This window comes from Hyposmocoma kahamanoa, unplaced genomic scaffold (assembly GCF_003589595.1).
Source record: "Hyposmocoma kahamanoa isolate Upper Pololo Valley unplaced genomic scaffold, ASM358959v1 64, whole genome shotgun sequence".
Classification (NCBI taxonomy): domain Eukaryota; kingdom Metazoa; phylum Arthropoda; class Insecta; order Lepidoptera; family Cosmopterigidae; genus Hyposmocoma; species Hyposmocoma kahamanoa.
In genome coordinates this window covers 10,337,662-10,355,739 of record NW_020653852.1, presented here as the reverse complement: position 1 = coordinate 10,355,739, position 18,078 = coordinate 10,337,662, and the positions used below count along the sequence as shown (strand labels likewise).

The window sequence follows — 18,078 nt, the reverse complement described above, 5'->3', positions numbered from 1 at the left end:
GGAAATAATTACAGCTTTATATAGTTCACATGGAACTCAAAACAAAACAATTAAGTAGGTTGTTCAAAATTCAAGTTATAGATTTTAAACCTAATAATTAGTGAGAGTGGAAATTAATATTCGTGTGCATTCGGAAATCCGATGATTGGACGAGGAATATTGAGAAAATAGAAGCACGATACCCATATTTACATGTGATTTTATCATATCAAGGATACTATTTGTTAGATTATAATATAACTCTTTGTAACTGGAAGCAGGTACAAGATGTGTATCGTTTTTGCTTTGAAGAATATTTATTTACACCACGTTTTAAGTATATAGACCCGCGGAATGAGATTGCTCCTAGTGACCAGGTTTTTTAGGCCCATAACTAAGTGAATCACACAGAATTTCGATTTACAAAAACTGATGAATTAAAGCTATTGATTGACCTTTGTAATTATATGGCAGACAACCACACTAATTGCCAGGTCTCAAACTAGGGAATTCCCTGTATTATGAATGCCAGAGCAACGGAATTCACTCTATGGGACACTTCGCAGAACACCTGGACCAGAACGAATTTAGAAAAGCTAATTTCCAAATTGGACCTACTGGGAATCGAACCCAGGGACCTCCGCATCCAGCGCCCACTTTGTAAGCCATTAGGCCGCCGTGGTCATCAAAAGAGTTTGAATCTTGATCTTTGCGATTTAAAGCTGTGAGTGGCACTGTTATGGACAGGCGTGAAGATCACCACCAGGTGCACGACTAGTTCGTCGTGTCAGTTGATGTTATAAAACAAAGAGAAACCCTGTATCGCAGTTGCCATGGACGCACACATAGATAACCAAAAATTACAATTATTAGGTCACACAAATATTTCTCCCCAGCCCGGGAATCGAACCCGGAACGTCTGCGTGGCAGACCAGGATGGTTACCGTTCTACCGACCACCGAGGTAGTTCATATAACAATGTTATCTGTATTAGAATTCAAGAAATTAAAGGTGTAGAACCTTTTAGGAATAAAAACCCAAGGTGAAAAAGAAAAGAATTATTCATAGCTGCCATTTTAATTTAAAAAAATCTAAAAATATATTAAAAATGGTGAACAAGTAAATAAAATGTAATCTTGTAAAAAATTGAATTGAAACTGCACCGCGACGCATTCGGTTGGTAGAGGTTGTTAATGCCTGCACAATATCGGTTCATTTAAAGTTTAAATCGCTTGAAGCCTTGTGATGGTAACAAACAAGTTGAATAACGGTAACATCGTAATTATATCCCTGCTATATAACATTTTATCGCTACAGTTGTCGTTGTTAGCGCATTTGCAACATACGTTAACAAATCGAATGTATTTTTACCACAAACGGTTTGTCTTCGTGATTTATAATAAAAATTAGTAATAATACGTATGTCATTAGTGGGATATATGCGTGAAAAAGCTGTGGAAACATTGAAATATATAACAAATATTTGTTTCATACAATATTTGTTATATACTTAAAGTATGCAGCTGTGCAAGAATTAGATGCGTAAACACTGTCACGAAATTAAATGTGACGTTACGCGTTGTATGGACACAATAAAATGAAGCCTATAAACTAATAAAACAAAGTGCAGAAGACAGTTTTTTTGCAAGTTAGGCACCTCACTTGCAGCTCGAAGGGTAACTGATAGATTTAAAGAAGAACGCAGGAGGTTAGCACCACAGAACTTTTTTTTCTTCCGTTGTTGGCTCGTAGGCACAAAGTAAAAGTAACACATTTAAATTACTTCAGTAAATGTCAAAACAATCTGTAAATTAAATAACCAAATATATTGTATATATTGACCCTTTTTAACTTTTTTGTGTGTGTGTTACGTGATAACTCCAACAATTGTGAACCGATTTCGGAGGTTCTTTTTTGTTGGAAAGGGGTACCTCAGTAGTGGTCAAATTCAAATTTGTAGAAAATATCCCACCTGGATCCATGCCTGACAACTCAGCAGTTAAATGAGCCTTATATCACTTTTTAAATATTAAGTCTCGTTTGCGCTGAAGTCTTAAATTAGAAAACTGAAATAGTACAGCGCCAACAACTGACCTGTGTGTACGTCTCCCTCCGTATATTCCAAAAATATTCTGTATTTATTGTAATAAAGATAATATCTCTAACAACAGGGGCTGTTCCATTCGGTGGTGTGGGAGAAATAGCAAAACATCTAATTACAAAACAAACGGAATCACATTTCGTTGATAATTAAATATTAAATATGTAATTTTTCAATTTTTGTCAATTACAGCAAAGCTGAAGTTAAACTGGTCGATTTGAAGTGAAACAAATAGACGACACCATGGCGACACCCGTCAATTATTACGAATTCGGGCTGCCCAATCAGACCGCAGTTGTCACAGTAACGATTTGACAGAATAGTTTTCAACAAATTTAATGACATTTCATCTCTATTTCTGGTTATATAATCGGTGCCCACCTCTTACGTGTGACGTTATTCACTCACTTTTCAAAACTTCACCAATTTCAAAAAAAATCGCAAATAGATTTCACAAATTTTTGTGGTCTGTTTTTTTAAATAAAAAAGCTATGTCATTTATCCACTTTTTCAAAACATCTCAGTATAACTCTTTTCATAAACCTTAGCCCTGTGTACATAATATAATTTTGATGGTATATACTAAGCAACTGAAGTAGAAAGGTGATAGGGTTTTCTATATATAAAGACCTATTACACCCACGACAGTATTTATTTGCTGTATAAGTGTATGAACAAGATTTAAGACGTAAGACCTCAGTATTCCTTGCTTGTAATGACCAGCTACGTATTGAAACATAAGGAATAATCAATAAACTGTGGTACCATTTACAATCAAGAGGTCTATTTGCCGCATTATATGTATAAAAGTACCATGACCAAACATACGTGTAAAAACAAAGCAGAATAGTATTTTATGCAATCATTGCATGATGAAGGTTTTTCGAGTGGCCTAAGTAATAGGTACGAGATTTTAAGACCTAATTATGTATTTATTGCATACAACATTTTTTCTACGAAACATTTAAAATAATAAAACACAACCGATATTTATGGATTATTTGTTAACAATCCACAACAACAAATCAAACGAAAGCTAAATACTTGCCGGAATACCGGTTATATTTTAACCAATCTCCTGATTGGTAGCAGCAGTAGAGCGTTTGAGAAGCGTCATATTTGACATTTTATTTAGCAAAAATACTACGCTGTCTTTTACCGACTTCAAAAAAGGAGGAGGTTGTCAATACGACTGTATTTTTTTGTACGTATGTTGCTCCGGTAATTGTGAACCGATTTTGGTTTTTTTATTTTTTTGTTGGAAAGAGGGTATTTCTACATTTGTCTCATTTAAAAAACTAAGTACGCATTTGATCTCCATCTCACCTGATGAAAAGTGACGATGAGGTTGACGATATAGCATGCACACCTAAATAATACCTATCTTTCGCCTTGAAAATCCAACTATGGCAAAAAAAAGTGGCAAACTAGGCAAAACTTGGCAATACATGTAATGCAACGAATTTTTCAGGTCGGCTTCTTTATAATTTTGAAATTCATTATAGTTCTGTGTATAAAACATAACAGTCATTATAGTTTGTGTACAGAACTATAATGACATTTTTCAGTGCAGTGCCAAGTACCTTATACAATAGTATTTTGATTATGAAATTATAATAGATTAGTAGTAGAATAGTATTTTAGTACCACATAACTCCATAAAAGTAGTAAGCGGAGATTATGGGCTTACAATGTACATGATATTATCGTGCAAACACAATAAAAAAACAAAAAATAACTAAAAAAAACAACAATGGAATTCAAGCCGCTCCAAAATACTTATATTTGGTACCAATTGTTTTATTTATGATATTAAATGACGGAAAGAACAAGTCGTGCACCTATAGAGCTAGCATGAGGGCGCGACTAGCGCGACAGCGACATAAAGCGCGAGATACTGCTATTCATAGAGTATATCGCGCTTTGTGTCGTTCGCGCAAATTACGCCTTGTCGTGCCCTTCTGGTGGCAAGCGACACTCCTGTCCATAACAGTTGGAGAGCCACTCAGAGGTTTAAATCACAAAGATCTGAGGGGCACTGCCACTGTGCCCGTCACCCTGAGACATAAGTTGACAACTCCCATGAATATATCTGAAATTTCACGAGCATCACGGCTGGTTTTTAAATGGCGCGTACGGAAAAAAGTCTAGTAAAAATCTCTTCAATACTGATATTCTGATTAATGATGATATAGATATTCGCTTTACGTAGATACTGGAAAATGAACGTGATATATCAATTAAAGTAGAGAAAAGGTTGTGTAAGTTTGTTTTTTATTTAACACGTTTTATGCGTGACTTGAGTTGTATTTCAAAACTTTACCTATCGATTCAAATACAAAATAATAACATAAGAATTAATTTGACCGTGTTGCTTTTTCTATGTATTCCATTTGAGAAAAGGAAAATTTTATTATGTATACGTTTCGCAGAAAATGGTTACATAACAAATTCATATAACTGGGGTACATGTAGCTGTTTTCTATAGAAGTATGTATGTATCTCACGTATGTTTAATGCTTTTTTATATAGGTACTCAATGTGTTTGTATTATCCGTGGTCGAGTGGCTTGCATACCACATTTTCCACAGGTTTTCATGGTGTTGCCATCTTTGAGGTTCCAGGTGCGATTTCCGGTCGGGTCAAAGTAAAAAAAAAATATTTCTTTGGGATCGGAGCCAACGTATGTGATGTCCAATATTTATTTATTTTTATGTTAAAATAGTACCTTTTTTATAATTAGAAAACATAACATACGTTGTTCCGATTCCAAAATAAGTAGCTTTGTTCAGTTAACTTAGTTAAGTAAGTAACTTGTGTTATAGAAATGGGAAACGACAACAGTACCACAAACACAATATAGAAAAGTTAGTTTTCTATACTGACCCGGCCAGGGATCGAGCCCAGGACCTCAGAGATGGCGGCACCATGAAAACTAGTGTACAAGCCACTCGACCACGGAAGCCGACAAAAAAAAAGTATTAGATTGAAGGTTTGCTTCTATCGCTACAACACTCGTCTAAATTACTTTCTTTGTGCTCAAATTTCTTTTAAACATAGCAATTGTAATGTCGAAATGGTAAAGTCGAGATAAAAGACATAAATAATGTTTCTTGGATGTATTAATTGACTTTCACAGTCGTACTTACTGATAATATAACAGAGCATAACCTTATTTACAATTTGTTAAAAATATGTCAGTTGTCAAAAAGTTACAAACAATATTATAATTTAGTAGCAGCACAGCTCCTGGTGAAAGAGTTCATTAAGGGAAGTACTGCCACCTATGTGGTTGTCTATATGTGTGTCCATGGCACCCGCGATACAGGGTTTCCCTAGTGCGGGGCTATGTTGAGTGTGTACGTTAGTATTATTACCTTGCCTATTTCTGCCGCAAACAGTAATGTGAGCATTACTGCGTTCCGGTTTTGAAGGGTAAGGGTGCTGGTAAAATTACCGGTACATGAGACTTGTCAACTAATGTGTAAATGTCTCAGGGTGACGTGCCCAGTGGCAGTGCCCCTCAGATATTTGCGATTTAACGCTGAATTGGCACTGCAACATCATCATTTATCAATCATTTACCACTAGGTGCACCACTTGTTCGTCCCGTCACTTGGTGATATAATAAATAGAATCACAAGCTCTACTTATAAAATCTAAAAGTAAAGTTTGTTCTATTCGTCTAATATCAAAACTCTACCATATCTTTTATATAGCTATAACCTTTATTTTTCTGCTTCAATTCTGAATTTAACTATACTTGGTTTTTGTTATTTCATCTTGTTTTAACATGTCGTTGTCTTTCTATCTTTGTACATTTTGTATGACCTTTCCTATTCTTGGTAAAAAAATATATAAAAGCTTTCTTCTTATTATTTTACTAGAGAGTTCAGAATTCAGGTCTAAATCGAAACAAAATATAATAATAATGTATGGGAATAATTTAGCGAACTTGAACTTTTGTAGAGCGTAGATGTAATGTATGTAAAAGAGATACGAGTAGGCCGGGATATTGTTCAATGTAGGCATATACGACCACACTTCTACTTTCATTTAGGAAAGCGTACACCAACCCACTTGTAGCGTTATTTGTAAAAATTGTTATTGGAAGACCGATTACAACATTCTTAAGCTTCTTATAAAAGAGAATAATAATAAAGAGAGAGAATAATAAAGAGAGAGAATAATAAAGAGAATAGGAAATTGTAATAGGTGAAGGTGATGATTACGCGGGGATTTTCGAGACATAATGTAAATTTTGAGCTTGAAAGTAGGAAATCGAGGCCCAATACCGCAAGGTGGAGCCTATTACGCGTAATATTTTGCAGATGGCCGACGTCCAACGGCTACCGCAGTTCTGATGCTTGACTAATAGATGTTTCGTTTGGAAAGGTGAGGCGCAGATGACGTACTGGTTCACCAGGTACAAGTACAGATTCACCGAGATCGACTACAGCTTATTCCTCACATACTCCGTCCTTGTTGGAAGCGTTGGTAAGTTGGAATTTTTAACAAAATATTACATTACAACAATAATGGGAAATTTGATATCGACTCATGACCGCCAACTTATTGCAAATGGAAATTTAAAATTATAAAGGACGATGATGCGTCGACATTTCCCGCCAAGATTATATCAAATAAAAATTATAGCAAAAGCAAGTTTATCGTCAGAGTTATTTTTATACTTTAGTGCAACCGACAGAATCAATATTCAAAAATCATAACGTAAGCGACCCCACTAGTTATCGCTACTGACATAGTACATCACTATTTCGTCGTTTACTATAAACAGTGATAAAAAACGTGTTGCACCCATCGATATAGGAAAAAAGGTTTGCACCTAGTTGTATATTTCTAATCGCAAATGTCACCTTAATCGCCTGAACGCCTCAAAAATCTTTAGATAGAGATAGCAAAGTTATTGGAAGCGCCAAAAAATGCTTTGACATCCAAAATTATAACTGACACACAATTGGTTACGAATTCATTAATATTTATATTAAAATTCCATTTGGTATCGTATTTATATGTAGAAATATTTTTTTAAATCTCTTTCCTGTAAAATTTGTTTTTTGTCTTTTACACTAAGTAAGTCGGCGGCCATGACTCGATATGATGCTGCTACCAGAAAACGCTGCAGACTACTCAACTAAACTACTTACAGTAAAACTATAGTATTTTGGCTCGTTAAACTGGTCTTGGCGAGTTATTAGTTTACTAGAAATTCTAAAACTAGTTATTAGTTTATTAGAAATTCTTCTATATGTCTCTTTAAATCCTGGTATTGAGCTTTTTCAGCTTACGACGCCGTTCAATTTAAATGTTATAGTTTTCTTTTGGTTACCTACTTACATTACATATTGTAATGAAGACATTTTCAATGCTCATTTAAAATTTGTCATTATTCAGATGAAATAATTTCCATTCAACAACTGCCCCCGTGGACAAACGGTTACCTAAATATTGTAATGAAGACATTTTCAATGCTCATTTAAAATTTGCCATTTGCATTATTCAGATAAAATCATTTCCATCCAACAACTGCCTCCGTGGCCAAACGGTTCGCATACTGGCCTGCCACACAGAGGTCCTGGGTTCGATTCCCGGGCCAGGAGAAATATTTGTACGACCTACACTTATTTCTCTCGTGAGTTTGAGTGTCATTAGTGGTTGTCTATATGTGTGTCCATGGCACCCGCGATACAGGGTTTCCCTATTGCGAGGCTATGAGTGTGTACGTTATTTTTTGTTATCTTAGAACTTACGCGACTATACACATAAGTATGTTTAATTTTTTTCAGTTTGAAAGAAATGTTATTTTAATTTGATGTGTGAATTGATTCTATTTCTGATGCAGTTACGTACGTCAATGTACAGTAAGCAATTTATGGACTAAATTGGTAATAATAAAATAATACACAAACACCTTTAAATACTTCTAATGAATGTTTTGTAACAAACTTAAATTTTGTTTCGGCTACCCACATTCAAACGACTGTACTGCAACTGTTGTTGCTGTTACAGTTTTCCGCATTGCATAATCATACGACTACAAGGGAAATTATGTAATACCTTTACAAAGCGGCTCAATAATAATGAACATCGGGTAAAAGATACAACAATATAGATCCACTTTGATACAGAATATCGCTATGGATTTTGTAGGCAGATAATAGATGTCCCTCAGTCTTGAATACACGAAAATAAAGTAAACAATTTGGCATTGCCGGAACATTGAGAAATAATAGTGATTTTAGTAGCAGTAGAGCTGCTTGTAAAAGAGCTGTTCATCCTGGGGGCCTACCACAACCTCTTAAAACAATATTTCTTTAACCTTACATTGACTTTTCGTACAATAATGCGCTTAAAGTAAGCGTATTGTAATGTTAAACTATGATGTTTTATTGGCAGCTTTGTGACTATTCAATCAGTTCGTACTATAACGCGACTTTAACATTATAGTACTATTACTCTTATATCAAATTTAGCAATCTTATAATGTGCTTGCGTCGTGTCTTTGTACTTGGTCTTTCAACGACTTTTTAGTTGTAGCGCCATCTATGAGAAATCTTTAACATATTTATCACCCAGTTAGTACCTTTACAACTACCAGTCCTGGCGAGAGATGTCGCTATTCACTGTATTAATTAAATTTTTATTGAATTGATATTCAATTATTTTTTTGTGAAATTACTCCACTAGTTTGTTATAATTATTAATACAAAGATCGAACACTCAGAAAAAATTCCTTCGATCCGGTCCGGTTTCGAACCGACGTCTTCTAGCTTACCGTGTCAGACGCTGTACCAACTAAAACACGGAACTTACTAGCGGACCTCACATATTTTTCTGTGCTTGAGTCGTATCTTTGTATTTGGTTTTTACAACGACTTTTTAGTCGTAACGCCATCTATGAGAAATCTATGAAAGTTTTATCACCAGTTAGATGTCTAGTTTGATAGTTAGTCTACGATAAGACGGTTCGGAACATCAATAAAGAAAGAAATGGCATTATATATGTCACATAGCGTTATCTCTCCTATTCTAAATAAGGAGTAGACAATATTAAGAAATAATTCGTTCTTTCAATCACTTTTGCAATAATACATTACTTGGTTGACAGATTCGTTATAGTCCGAATATGAGTAATATTATAATAAGCTTACTTTAAGCTTACATTGAAATAAGATTGTTTTTGGAAAGGTTATGATAGGCCCCCGGGGAAATACTACCACCTTATCTATTTCTGCCTCCAAGCAGTAATATCAGAATTACTGTGTTCCGGTTTTGAATGATAAGGGTGCTGGTGAAATCACAGGCACATGGGACTTGTCAACTATGTCTCAGGGTGACGGGAGCAGTGGCGGTGCGCCTCAGATCTTTGTAATTTATTGAGCTAAGTGGCACTGCAACTGTTATGGACAGGCCTGTAGCTTACCATCAGGCGCACGACTTGTTCTTCCCGTCCCTTGATATTATAAAAAAAGTATGTATGTAAGAGGAAAATGGTGACTTTTTACGTTTAAAGTTACAGCCCGGTCTTTTATGCCTCAGTGGCCGAACGGTTACCATGCCGGATAACCACACAGAGGTCCCAGGTTCGATTCACGGGCCGGGAGAACGATTTGTATGGCCTACATTTACTTCTCTCGTGAGTTTGGGTGTAATTTGTGGTTATCTATGTGTGTGTCCATGGCACCCGCGAGGGTTTCCCTAGTGAGGGGTTAGGTTGAGTGTGTGCGTTATTTAAAAAAAAAATATATTTTTTTTAACTATTGATTTTAGATTCTCCCATCTCCCTAGGCCTACAAGATTAGTTTTGAATTTTTAAATGGGAGAGGCGATATTCCGCGGCAATGGCACAGTCAGCCGGGGTCTGGGACTCAGGTTCAAAAAACAATACGCGCTGTATCGAGCAGGACCGCCTTCTGCATTTGTGCTGGTAACGACACGCCACAGAAAACCAAACGCCTCAAGCTGTTAGCAAGGATGACTGGAATTAACCCATTGGCGGACAAAACAATTGGGATTATTTCAGTGGACTATTATTGCAACAATGCAGTGCACAATGCAATTTACTCTCATTTGGGATGCATGGTTACATAAACATTGTAATAACAAATGTTTTTTTAATCGTTTTTTTCTGAAGCGATTTACTTACACTCTAAGTTGACTAAACATAAAATTGCTAAAACGTAAATAGCTTCAACAGTTTTTGACATCTTTTTTGCAATATCGTAGCTATCAATCCGATCGAGAGCCGAAGATAGTTTCTTTGTAAAGAAGATGTTGTGCAAATGCCTAAAAAATTTAGCTTTGATTCCATTACAAAACTAAAAAAAATTAGAGATGATGAAAAGTTTTTTAATTAACCATTGAGATGCCACAATATGATTTGTAACCATCAATTGTTTTTCTTTACGTAACTATAACATGAAATGTAAGTGTTGAGATGTCAGTTAATTGTTACAGTATATTATAACAAAGCAAGCGTAATCTTTGGGGAAATATTTTCAGTGTTATTTATCATATGAGCAAATATTATAAACGGAAATGGATTTTCTAGCTATTCTTAAGTACACAAATACGACAAAGATACAATGACATTATCTAACGTATTTTTTATAAAATATCAAATTACAGGACGAACAAGCTTAGCGCCTGGTGGGAAACTACAGGCTTGTCCATAATAGTTGCAGTACTACTCAGAGCTTTAAATTACAATAATCTTAGGGGCTATGTCACTGCGCCTGTTGCCCTAAGACTTAAGTGTGCCTGTAATTTCACCAGCACTCTCACCCTTCAAAACCGGAAGGAAGAACTGCTCATGTTACTACTTGATGGTGATTTATTTTTAAATACCAAGTGCCAGGACGAACAAGTCATATGCAAATATCTTAGGGGCAGTGCTACTATGCCCGTCACCCTGAGACGTAAGTTGACAAGTCCCATATGCCTGTAATTTCACATTAGCACCCATACCCTTCCATACCGGAACGCAGTAATGTTCGCGTTACTCACATCACGTTACTTATTTGCCGGTACAAATAGGTAAGATAGGTAATTTAGGTACTACAATGGACGAACTCTTTCACAAGGGGCTCTACTGCTACTAGCACACACAGGCTGTAGTAGCCTTAGTTTTAATTACTTTTTTCACGATCTCTATGGTCGAGTGGCTGACACACCGGTTTTCATGGTGGTTTACGTAAATGTTAATACAACAATTTGTGATGTGGTTTGTTGTGAACGGGATTCCTAGCAAAAGTAAATACTTGCGTAACTGGAATGTCGGATGCGGTATTCCCTGAACGAACTCCTTCACAAAGATCTCTACTACTTAATTAAATAGTTCGGTTATCGATTTATGCCACCATGTTGGAATTTTATTTATTTAAAAAAACGCCAGGTCCTCTGCCATGTAGGTAAGTTATCAAAAGCTTCGGATACCCTACTTTTTAACCTAAACGATATCATAAACCGAAAGTAATACAATAAATTATTAAAACAAGAGGAAAATTACCGCCACAATATTTGATTTCTGATATAAATTTCCATATTTCATTCGCAAAGGCTAAAAGTAAACAGACTTTGTTTGGATGCGGGTTTAGTTTTATTAACTAAAATATTTCAAATGTTTTGCTTTGTTAAACTTATATTTATTTGTTTACCCCTTATTTAAAATTATGTACGCCATATTAATCAGTTTTTGAAATTATAAAACTAAATTAATTCCTCGCTTTTTCAAATTTAAACTTATTTGTGTAGTTTAATCGCCATTTCCCGGAAATTATTTTTTTAGTTTAGTGTCGGTATTGGATTTAACTTACGGTACGAATTCAATTGAACCACTGCCACTTTAACAAGTTTTCGTTTATTGAGATCTTTTAGTCTACCGTTCACCGATAGCATGTAAAACGAGTAAAAAAAAATTAATTTAATAATAATAGATATTGTTAAAAAAACGTATTATAGCTCATTAAGAGAGTAAATAACCATAATTTGTATTAATGAATTTATGAATATTTTGTACAAAAATAACCGACGCCAAAAGTTTGTAGAACTATATATATATTTGCGAAGTTTTATTGAATCAGTTAACGAAAAGTAGGTTCGGTTCAATAAACCGGAATCATCCCCTAATTTGCACCCTTAGAGGTGAAATATTTACTTCAAATTTGAATGGGAGTTACCCCCTGTCCAACAAAAAACAATAATCGAAATCGCTTTACAAGTGTAGGAGTAAGCCCGTAACATACACGCAAAAAAGCACAGTCGAAATGAGAAGCTCTTCCTTTTTCATGAAGTCGGTTAAAAAATAATATTTAAGTATAGTTTTATCTTGGTGCCTCTCATCACTACTCAACTAAGTTTGAGATAGGTTTTATGAAATCTTTTGTAAATATTACATCGACTTAATGATGTTTAAATACACATTATGACAAAAGATTAAGTAAAAATATAGCATTCTATTAGATCACATATCTATTAATTTAATTTAGCATACATTAGTTCTACACAGTAACGGTATAATATATAGCTAATCATATTTACTCACAACATCATTTCCTGTCTGAAACTTGACTACGGAGTTACAAATATAGGTCTTAGATAAATACAGATAAATATGCGCCAAAGATATTAGAGACAGGAAAGGTAGTGTACTGAGATAAGAGTGACTCATGACAAAATTCACACAAAATCTTGATCGACAAACAATTAAAGACATTTACAAACATCCTATGAAATACCGCAAAAACTAGTTTCGTAACATTATTTAAATTAGTGTAAGATTTGAAAATATTTATTTTCAACTTAGTGATATTCCGATAGCATTAAATGACTTAATTTGCAAATTTGAAGCACCTTTTTAAGCGACTTAATAAAAGGAGGAGATTCTCATTTTGACGCGATAACTCTGACATTTGTGAACCGATTTTGATGATTCTTTGTTTTGTCTTTTGTTTTGTTGGACAGAGGGTACCTCAGTAGTGGTTCTATTTAAATGTGAATAAAAATATTTCACCTCTAAGGGTGGGAAACAAGGGGATGAATGTCTTTTGAGGTGGGTTTTTTAGTACTCTGTGCTGACATTATCTCATTTTACTCTTGACACTATAATAATAATAGTAATCTAACAATGTTCTGATATATTGAACAATACCTATTAATTTTCATTTTTGCATTTATTTTGAAATCTTTACCTACTAAAGTAATTGAGTATACCTGTTTTGTCTTATGCCTATCTTTCTTACGTCTGTACCGTACGAGGCCTAAATGGGAACCTAGTGCTCCATAACACAGGGTAATACAGACACCAGACTTGCACAAACGAAACTATCCTTGGTAGCAGTAGAACTCCTTGTGAAAGAGTTCGTCCAGTGAAGTACTGCCTTACTTACCTTACCTATTTCTGCCGCCAAGCAGTAGTGTGAGCATTACTGCGTTCCGATTTCGAAGGGTAAGGACTTGTCAACTTCTGTCTCAGGCTGTCGATCGCCGTGGCAGTGCTCCACAAATCTTTGTGATTTAAAACTCTGAGTGGTAGTTCGTCCCGTCACTAATTGATATTATATTTTAAAAAAACCGAATCCTTGTTGAAGTCACTTGTCAGAGATCAAAAGTGATCGACTTAGCTCACTAAATCAGTAAGTTTATGCGGCAGTATGTCGGACACATCTGCGAGGAGCGTTAATGATCGATAAACCATACTTGTTCTGAAATGGCGACCACGTCAAAGAAAACGTAGTGTAGGACGTACGACCTGAGAAAGGTGGCCGGCAATGGCTGGATGCGGGCCGCCAAACAAAACGTGCTCAAGGGGAGGCTTATGTCCAACAGTGGATGCGTGTAAGCGATGATGAATTTTCGAGATATTGGCACCAAATTTTTTTTTCTTTGAAAAATATTAATTACGCTGATTTTGCTGAAAACTGAAAGTAAATAAAATATAAAATCGCTTATGGGGGGTTATAGATCTCACGTCGCTGATTTCAGTATGAGTTTGTGCGCGTAATTATGCGCGCTTTACTGGTTAAATGCCTTAATTTTTAAGCTTTGTAGTACTTGGTACTTGGTGTAACGGACTGTTGTTCGCAACTCGACGTCAAGGCGCCTATTTTGCGTAAGCTTTGTAGTATTGACGATCTAAAGATGTGGCTAAGCTTCCCAAAAATACCACTCATGTCAAACGAATTTTCTTGTCGGCTTCCTTTTCGAAGTGCTTGCCAAGCTGAATATTTTGGCCAAGGTAGACGTAATTATGCACACCCTCAAGAGTAGCCCCAACTACGGTTACAGTCACACGTGTGTTGAACATAATTTTCGATTTGTCCACGTTCATCCCGAGATCTAACTCTCACTCAACTAACTAACTTTCGATATAGGTATAGCCCATATCAAAGTTACCAAAATACAAATGCGTTAGTTATGACAAGGAAGTCAGATTAGTTTATCCTTTTCATGGTCACGTGATTTTATTTCCTAGGTACATGTACAATCTTAATATGCTGTAGCTAATATCTACGTCGAAATCATGACCGTTACTACAACTTATTTATCTTTTACACAGGTTCCTTCATAACAATATATCTGTTCACCAAAAGATGGAAAGTGGAGGACAGTATTATCGGCGTGGTTGCTTGCCTGAGCAGAATAGCTGCGTGTGTGGTGTACGCCATGGCGCCGAACCGCACCGTCTACTACCTCGGTCCTCTACTGGATATGTTTAGTTCCGCTGGAGCGACGTCTTTGAGATCTATTGCAACGAAACTTGTTAATGCGGATGAAATTGGTAAGTTGCACTAATAGTATATATATATTTTTTTTTTCAAGAAACATTTCTTTTTAAAATACCAAGTGATGGGAGGAACAAGTCGTGCGGCAGGTGGTAAGCTTATCCATAACAGTAGTAATGCCATTCAGAGCTTTAAATCACAAAGATCTTATGGGCACTGCCACTGCACCCGTCACCCTGAGACTTAAGTTGACAAGTACCATGTGCCTGAAATTTCATCAACACCTTTACCCTTCTAAGCTGGAACGCAGCAATGCGCACATTACTGCTTGGCGGCAGAAATAGGTAAACAGATAAAATAAAAATATAAATTAAAAGATAAAAATAGATAAGTAGGTGGCAGTACTTCCCTAGACGAACTCTTTCACAAGAAGCTCTACTGTTACTAAATAAATAAATATTAGACAACATCACATAAGTTGCTCTAATCCCAACGTAATCAACTAAAGCACCTGTGTTATGGAAATCGGAAACAACGACAGTACCACACACACCCAAACCAGAGATAATATAGAATAAGTTAGTTTTTCTACACTGACCCGACCGGGAATCGAACCCGGGACTTCAGAGATGGAAACCGGTGTGCAAGCCGCTCGACCCCGAGGTCGTCACAACATAAGAGTAAAGTTGATGGATCGAGTTTGTTACTTAATCACTCCGAAAGGGATAAATGGATTTCATGTAGATGGTGATTTATTGATTTTGACCACGTAAATTTATAGACGTACGTCGCCACGGCCGATAGCCACAAAAATGTGTATATTAGTAAAAACCGACAGCAATATGTATAAGAAAAAGCAATTGTGGCAAACAAGAAAGTAAAAAGACTTAAGAATTTACTTAGTATCACTTAATCATTAAAATATAATAAATATTAACAATAAAATAATAATAATAAATATTACAATTATTAAAGTGACATCCCTAGTCAGCCGTCTGGTAGCTGTGAAGTTACCTGACTGAGTGAAAATAATTTCCATAGATTACTCAAACATAATGCAACGGCAAAAAAGTCGTTAAAAATTTATTACAAATCAAGGATATTTTCTTAGTGTTCTATCTTTGTATTAATAATATAATGGGAACTATAGCCCTATCACGTACAAGGGGTATCCAGCTGAATAAAACTAGCAACTGCGTTACACATATTGTATTGAAATAAAGTACGTCTTTCCGAATCGCAGTGCCAGATGCGCGCGCGGCCAGAATTTCGTCTTTCGCGAGACCGCGCGCCCCTTGCAGGCCCGGGGTTGGACTTATTTAGCCCGCGCTTGATCGATAGTTCAATCAAATAATAACAAACTAGCTGAGTAATTTCACAGAAATAATTGAATACCATGATAGTAAAATATCGTAATATTCAATAAACTTGATATAGGTGACAATGTTGTGTCATAGTAAAATGTCAATCGTAGGCATCTCATCTACTGAAAAATGTAATAATTAGCATCGCTATAGGCTCTCTGATCCACTCCTCCTAAAAGTGTATACGGACCTTATATACGTTTACTCGTATTGCGGACTTAGTTTTAAAACAAAAACATTGCTATTTTCAAATGTAATAATAACTTTACGTTTCCCGTGTGTCGTGCTACGTAATATTATGATAAGACGTGACGTCTGCGGTGTTTGTTCTCCGTAAGGTATATTATCTTGCTGACAAGGCAATACATTTGAGTTCAGCAACTTCAAGTGCACCTTATACTTGATACATTATTTATATTTTTGCATAGCATTAGATCTGTGTCGAGAATTCTCTGTAGTGTATGGAAACATTTCTTTTTGTATGTATTATGCTAATATAATGTTATTTAAATATTTATATAATTCGCGTGAGATGGTTCTGTTTCACAATAGAAATGACATTGTTTTGGTATTTTGTTCTGTTTTTATAATGATCTTTGCAGGTCGCATTCAAATCGTAGGATAACATGGATGTAACGCGCTTTTTTGCATATTTGTCTCAAGAACTTGTTTCAAATTGATAATGACGCCATAAATTACGCGTTAAATAGAAACGTAAACAGCTTCGACTGCTCACGTGCATTGAAATTATATATTTTACTTATTAGCAGGTACATAACAATATTATGTAAGAACGTAACAAAAACTATCCAAAAGGATTTGTTTAGTATATTATATATTGTATAGATATTGATGTAAACGATCTCAAAGCAAAAAAAACGTCATGAGAGTTTAATCAATTTCATTTGGCCAGCCGAAGAGCATTAATTGAGCAACATACCGTAAAGTCGGAGAGGGCTATTTTTTATCCCAACCGAAAAATTTTAGCACCCTTTATCGCGGGTATTTAATGGACACATACGTACATAAACACAAATTACATCTAAACTCACGAGTATAATAAATGTGGGCCATACAAATATTTCTCCCTGCCCGGGAATCGAACCCGGGACCTCTGCGTGGCAGTCCAGCACGGTAATCGTTCGGCCACGAAGACAGGTAAATTATTGTTTGAAGTTACTGTACTACTTTTTTAATTAAAAATAAGTACCTCAAGTTTACAATAAGTACCTCTATCTCACTTGTTGGAAAGTGACGATGAGGTCGTCTGTAGGCAGGGGATTCCACTCCATTGCCGTTTGCCGTATAAATGGTATTTGCGAATCCGTAGAATGTCCACAACATGGTAGTGGAACCCCAGTCTACGTCTAGTCACTCGATGATAGAAAGAGCAAGGCGGAATTAAATTGTGCAATGTCCTCGTAGACGGAGTCGTGATATGTCTTGTAGAATACCGATAAGCAGGCAACTTTAAAGCAGTATTCAAAGCTCCGCTGCTTCACCTCTACAAATTTCCAGTCACCTATAAGCCTCTTGGCACGCTGTTCAATTGAATTCAAGGTGGCCAGTTGGTATTTAGCAAAACCATCCCAAGGGTGGCAGCAGTACTACACTACCGGACTTGAGCTTAGTACATTTTCCTTTTATTTTGGGTATTCTGGGTAATAACACTAGAATTCTCTAATTTGAGACCAAATAATTGGTGATGTTGTCTAACAAATTACTATTATTATTAACGACTTGGTGAATAAGTATTGACTAAAACAGTTTCCTTGAGATAAAGAATGGCGTTTACAAAGATGATAAGAAATGGGTTCCATTGACGATACCTTGTTTATTTTGATGTTGTTATCTTTTATTTACTGCATTTTAATTTGACTGCGCAGAAGGT

At 35.7% G+C, this 18,078-nt stretch overlaps 1 protein-coding gene across 2 annotated transcripts in view; it reads left to right on the top strand.

The window, feature by feature from the left end:
• Positions 1-18,078, top strand: part of LOC113230954 (proton-coupled folate transporter-like) — a 38,883-nt gene that overhangs the window by 11,171 nt on the left and 9,634 nt on the right. For both annotated transcript variants that reach the window (XM_026465064.1, XM_026465065.1), the window contains exons 2-3: positions 6,476-6,577; positions 14,658-14,879. In XM_026465064.1, the coding sequence (XP_026320849.1) occupies positions 6,476-6,577; positions 14,658-14,879 (324 nt within the window). The remainder of the gene's footprint in view (positions 1-6,475; positions 6,578-14,657; positions 14,880-18,078) is intronic.